The sequence below is a fragment of the Centroberyx gerrardi genome, chromosome 6, assembly GCF_048128805.1.
Source record: "Centroberyx gerrardi isolate f3 chromosome 6, fCenGer3.hap1.cur.20231027, whole genome shotgun sequence".
Classification (NCBI taxonomy): Eukaryota; Metazoa; Chordata; class Actinopteri; order Beryciformes; family Berycidae; genus Centroberyx; species Centroberyx gerrardi.
In genome coordinates this window covers 12571720-12577719 of record NC_136002.1, presented here as the reverse complement: position 1 = coordinate 12577719, position 6000 = coordinate 12571720, and the positions used below count along the sequence as shown (strand labels likewise).

The window sequence follows — 6000 nt, the reverse complement described above, 5'->3', positions numbered from 1 at the left end:
TAGGAACTCTGGACTATGTTAGCTGAAGCTGGTTTGAAGCCTCATTTATAAAAGGTCTTACTTCAAATTATATCTCAGGAATATATGCCGGTAGAAATCCCCGTGTTGGCGGAAATCCATGCCTTCTCATTATTTATAAACCTCAAATTTCATGGGAAAAGGTTTTTCACCTTGTGACTTAATGGTGTACCTCTGACGGTGAGGGTACTGATTTACTGTGGTAACAAATGCAGAGTATTTTGTGTGCTGCACACTGCATAGCAAATTAGTAAATGCACTGATCAATTACTAACTCGTGGTGTTTATGGTAAGAACTGAAGCTCGTTCATGGACTCTTTAATTCCTGAGGTACCTCGAATTTATGGGTGGAAGGCGCAGCAGTTCTTATAAATAAGATATATGCGCAATTTGAAAAAAATTATAATCTTAAAGTCAGTTTGAATGGGAAATCCAACAACATATATATATTTTTTTATAGTAGTGGCTCAAGTATTGCCTCTCAGTGGCCAATAGTAGAAGGCTGTGGTCCCACCCAGTTGTGACTGGGTGGGACTGTATGAAAGTGAAGCAGGGTGTCGCTGGAAAAGAACAGACATACTTGATCAACTTTCCCTGGATAAATAATAATAGATAAATAAACAAATAAAAGGGGCCTAAGAGATTCAGTCATAATCCTTTTATATCAAGCGTGCCTGCAATGAAGAAACTAAATCTTTGGTTGAAGTTAAAATCAAAGTACAGTTTTATAAACGAGGCCGATGGACTGAGTTGAACTGTGCAGGGATGTAGTGGTCTGAATGGCGTTGGCATGGTTCTGGATCTTAACTGGTCTTGTGTAAGATGGGCTAGGCTAGGTTGTGCATAGTTAGGTTGGATTAGACAGGGCTGAACTGGTTAGCACCTGGCTGAGCTGGGCTAACCAAGATTAGGCAACGCATGGTTAAGATGGACTCAAGTGGACTGGGTTGCGTTACAGAAAGCTGAGCTATGTGAAGCTTTTCTCGGCTGAGCCGGACTGGACCTGAGCTGAGCCAGGTAGAGCTGGTCTGAGCAGGACAGGTCTCAAAGAGGCTAGGTTAGGCTTAGCAAGGCTGGTCTGTTCCAGGCTGAACTGAACTGGGCTGGAGCTGGAGCTGAGTGGGGGCCCAAGGAGAACCATGGACGTTAACATTGAGCGGTGGGCCCACGGTGGTGTTATGGTAAGTAGGTAGGTACAGCTGACCTCGTTAGTCCACCAGCCTGGTCTAGGAGCGGTAGTCCTTCTTACTGTACGGCCTGTTGGCCAGGATGTGGTCAATGTCAGACACCACATGAGACGTCATCTTGGGAAGGACCTGGAGAGAGAGGAAGAGAAGGATTGAGTAAGAGAGCAAGGAAGGGAAGAAGGGAGAAAAGGAGGGAGGGAACAGGAAAGAGCAGAGGGAGGGAGGGATAAGAATGTGTGTGTGAATAGACAAGCTTAAGTAGAGAAACAGAGATACTGTATATATAGAGAGAGATACAGATATAGCAGTGGACTAGAAGGCACCTTTTTGATCTAGAAATCAATAGAATGGAGTGTGTGTGTGTGTGTGTGTGTGTGTGTGTGTGTGTGTGTGTGTGTGTGTGTGTGTGTGTGTGTTGCCACCTGTATGGCCCCGAGGTTCTCAGTGAGCTGTTCAGGGCTGGAGGTTCCCAGGAGGACTGAGCTCACCCCTTCATTCCTTAGACACCATGCTGGAAGAGAGAGAGAGAGAGAGAGAGAGAGAGAGAGAGAGAGAGAGAGAGAGAGAGAGAGAGAGGATACATGCATAAAACAGTGTACATGTTGTGAACTGAACAGACCTGAATTGAATATAATTAAGAACTTAAGTGAGCATTTGAGTTGAATTGAAGTGCAAACTGAATTGAATGTGACAGAGAGTGGAGCACATCCAATCGCTGCATAAGTGAGAAACACTTTTCTCGACTGAGGGAAAGTGCAAAAAACACTATGTAGAGATTTATCTGTACAACTGAAATTCACACAGTGCCCACTTGGTGGTGCACTGCTATCATCATTGACTGAACCAGTGACCTCTACTTGTCACCTTCAGTGTGTGTGCCAATACATTTGGGAAAGTAAACTTAAACTTTTGCTCCTTGTTCCTTTGTTCCTGCACCAATGCCATCAAAACAAACTGCTGTATATTTGTTGTACTTGGAGAATAAAGTGATTCCAATTCTCATTGTGAGTGCAGGGGAAGTGAGGGTTACACACATACATACTTAAACTTGGGAGCTGATCAGTGCTTCCTTTGTCTTGTACTGTTGATCGGTGAGCACTTGGGGGTTCAGTGCCTTGCTCAAGGGCACTTCCATGGTAATTGTCGTGGGAATGGAAGTCTTACCCACAGCCAGTTGAGGCAGGGTGCAGCCCAGCTTCTCAGCTATGTGGGTGAGCTCTTTCAGCTTGGCCTGTTGCTTCCTCCCGTCCTCGCTCACTATCTTCTCCTTCAACCACTGGTACGACTGGTGGGAGAGAGAGAGAGATAAAGAGGGGGTGGGAGAGTGAGGAAGCGAAAGAGAGAGAGAGAGAGAGAGAGAGAGAGAGAGAGAGAGAGCAATGGGAAAAAATGAAAACGAAAACAGGAAGTAGATAAAATAGGATAGAGTAAATAAAGTATGTTAGGGGCAAAGAGAGGAGAAAGGGAAAGGGAGGATAAGTGAAGTAACTGATGGGGAGAAAGTCAAGGATGGACCTCTAGAGGTGTAGGCTGTAAGTATTGATGAACCGTAGGCCCTCCGGGTTTGTTGTATAATGTAAGAAGATCGACTGCACACACCGCAATTTAGCTAAAGAGCTACAGGCATAACTTCATTTATTCTTTTTTTTTTAAATAAGTGAACATTGATCTATGTGTGTAGACGGTCTCTCTTCTACCTTCCAGGCTAATGGGACAGGAGCGTCCTGGTGTCCCAGCAGGTTGGGATGTATGAGCTTGAAACCTAATTTTTTGATTGTTTGATTTCCTCTCATGATCTTTCATAAGAAAAAGAAATCTAAACTTGGGGGGTCCTATGTCACGTTATCAGTTGAAAGTTGAAATTTCAGAGAGGATGCACCACACTGTATAAATCTCCGTAAGTGTTCCAATTTTCCGAGTTTCACTGAATGCAGCATAAATCTCCCACATCGGTAACGTAATGAACAAACGCGCAAATATTTGTCTGACAGACTACTTCTCTACACAAGCGGAGGTGTGGAAATCCCCATTTGGTGTGTGTGAATAACCTTAGTAAGTACTTTTATCATAAAAAATTCCACTTTGTGCTGGTCACTTCAATGATTTACAGCAGTGAACAGTAGCTAGCTAGCTAACTAACCTAACTGTTAACTGGGTTACACTAGCTAACGTTTGCTAGTTCTAGCTAGGTTAGTTAACTACTGTAGGCTGAACTTGAAAGGCTAATGTTAGACATAAGCTTTGTCTGTGTATGACTTGAAAAACACTTGCTGGTGGAATATTCAGCAGAAAACATGTCTTCAGAAATGGATTGAAAGAGAGGGAAAGGGGAGAAGAGGAGGCTTCTCATGATATCAACCAATACATATTTAACTTGCCTGCCTAACAGCAGCACCTCAAGTCAGCCCAGTGCATCCCAACACACTTCAGCATCAGGGCTGCACAGACCAGTTGGAGACAAGGCCAGTCACAGCCCAGCAGCAGGATATAAATACTGTAAGTTTTGTGCTTTTTGAGATTTGTGATTTTCAGCTTTTTTATGTCCAATAGGCAGTAGCCTAGGATCAGCTGCCACATCAGCCCTGTAGGCCTACAATGCTGTGTGCTGTGGCAGGTTAAGGTTAAGTTAGTTCCAAGTTGGCGTAAACAAATAATATACCCATAAATGAGTACCATAAATGAATACTGTTATTGTTGCGGCTGTAGCCTCAGGCAAGCCATCAAATTGAGTGTTTCATGATAGGCAACTGCCACTCCTCCCACCCCACCCGCTGTCTGGGTGGGACTCAGTTCTCCTCCCCTTCATGTACATTGACTGAAGTGTATTTAACAGGTGAAATCAATTAGGGATCATAGCTTTCACCTGTGGTGCATTCCATTTGGTAACGATTTCTTCGTGTCTCCTCGCCTCGCGTCTCCTCCTTGACTCCTCGGTCAAAACTCATGGGGGAAACGAGGAGAAGATGCGAGGAGGAGAGGAAGCGAGTGAACCATGTCCCTGGATTCACCTGGTCAGTCTATTTCAACGAAAGCGCTAGGCATCCATAATGTTTTGTACACTCAGTGTATCTTGGTAAAGTACAATCACTACCCCGTATATTGATCTTGGAGAAGATTCTTGTCACTTTCCACTGTATACTGTATTATTTGATTAAGCCGGAATGCCATAAAATACATGTAAAAAAGAAGAAAAGAGGCACTTATACATATTACAGTATTCCTCATTCTGAAAGTTAGCTTGCTTACCTTCATGGAGGCCCTGGAGGATTCGGGAATGCCATTTTCGTATTTCCCTGTGATGATTCCGCATGCTAGTGGTGACCACGTCATCGCCCCAACTCCTGTCACCATGGAGACCATAGGAGGTTGTGTACAGGTTTTAGACGGATGCGGCGAGAGGGGAAGTGCGAAAAAATGTGTGAGAACGGTGCCAGAAAAAGTGAAAATGTATGAGCAGATGACAATAATTACTTAAGAACTCTTGCCTATCTTATGGTAAAGCTCAGGCAGTTGTACTTCGACTTTCTCCCTCTGAAAGAGATGGTACTCTGCCTGCTCACACACTGGAGGGATCAGGTTGAACTGTCTGGCCACCGAATATGCCTCCTAGAGATGGAGAGGGAGAGAGAGAGAGAGAGAGAGTGAATGGTTAAGTCCTTGCATCTTATGTTTTTGTTTGATAAATAGCATCGTACCCTCTTCTTCCCTTCTATCTCTCTGTACTGTATACTGTATATCCAGTATTGTATTCATACATGTAATTGTTTTCTTCTTCGTGAGACTATGAGATGGAGTTAAACAGAGAGAGGAAGGAAGAAAGAAAGAAAGAAAGGAAGAAAACGAAAGACAGGAGAGGGACAAAACTAGGCAAAAGTAAGGGTTGAAGGGTGACAAAGATATTTAAAGATAGCAGGAAGGGGCGATAAACAAAGAGGAGAGATGGGAGAGAGAGGATGATAACCAACTTGTGGGAGGATGACACTCCAATGCACGGCTTACAGTAAGTCACCAAATCAATATTCAACATCACAACTCTCCAAGCCATCACATTCAAATTTCCTCATATACCTGCTTATCGGGATTTCCACATGTCCTTCATCAAAGAGACATGCCATAGGGAACACACACACACACGCGCGCGCGCACGCACACAAATGTGCTGCTCTTGCTGCCTCTTTAAACATCAGCATACCGGCTCTGTTATCTTGTAGGTCTCCCGCTATGTAACACATGTCAGGGTGAGAGAATGGTAGGAGGGGGAAGCTATTTGGCGTAACGCACGGATAATGTTGCTGCCATCACTCAACTTACAAATTACAAGATGCCCTTCCACTCTGCACCCGTGTTGTGTGCCCAGAGCCTGTGTGTGTGTGTGTGTGTGTGTATATACTGCTGCCCTGTCACATACACTGAGAGGCCGTGTTTATACCCCCTCCATTATTGATGCTATCTAAATTACATGGCTTTCATCTGCGCTTGTGTTCTACAAAGATATCTGCTCCCTTTCACCATAATCACAGAGAGACAATGTCAAACACATCGCACTATGGTTAGAGGATAGGAGAGAGAGAAAGAGAGAAAGGGACAGAGAGGGAGATAGAGGGAGAGAGAGAATAATAGGAATGAGGGTGAGCTCAAGTGTGAGAGAGGGAGTGAGAGAGGGAACGAGGAATGGAGGGGTAAGATAGGGGAGAGGGAGAAGGGCGAGAGAGAATGAGGGAGAGAGAGAGTGAAATAGAGAATGGATGGTTGTTAGGTCCTTGCATCTCACTTTTGGTATATTTTGTTTCATAAT

General features: G+C 44.2%; 1 protein-coding gene across 4 annotated transcripts in view; it reads right to left on the bottom strand.

Annotated features, from left to right (window-relative positions):
• Positions 1-1244: 1244 nt before the first annotated feature.
• kcnab1a (potassium voltage-gated channel subfamily A regulatory beta subunit 1a) overlaps positions 1245-6000 on the bottom strand; it is a 121323-nt gene continuing 116567 nt past the window's right edge. For all 4 annotated transcript variants that reach the window (XM_071898695.2, XM_071898615.1, XM_071898751.1 and 1 more), the window contains 5 exons: positions 4691-4811; positions 4452-4546; positions 2370-2490; positions 1628-1716; positions 1245-1334 (listed from right to left, as the gene is read on the bottom strand). In XM_071898695.2, coding sequence (XP_071754796.1) covers positions 1245-1334; positions 1628-1716; positions 2370-2490; positions 4452-4546; positions 4691-4811 — 516 coding nt within the window. The remainder of the gene's footprint in view (positions 1335-1627; positions 1717-2369; positions 2491-4451; positions 4547-4690; positions 4812-6000) is intronic.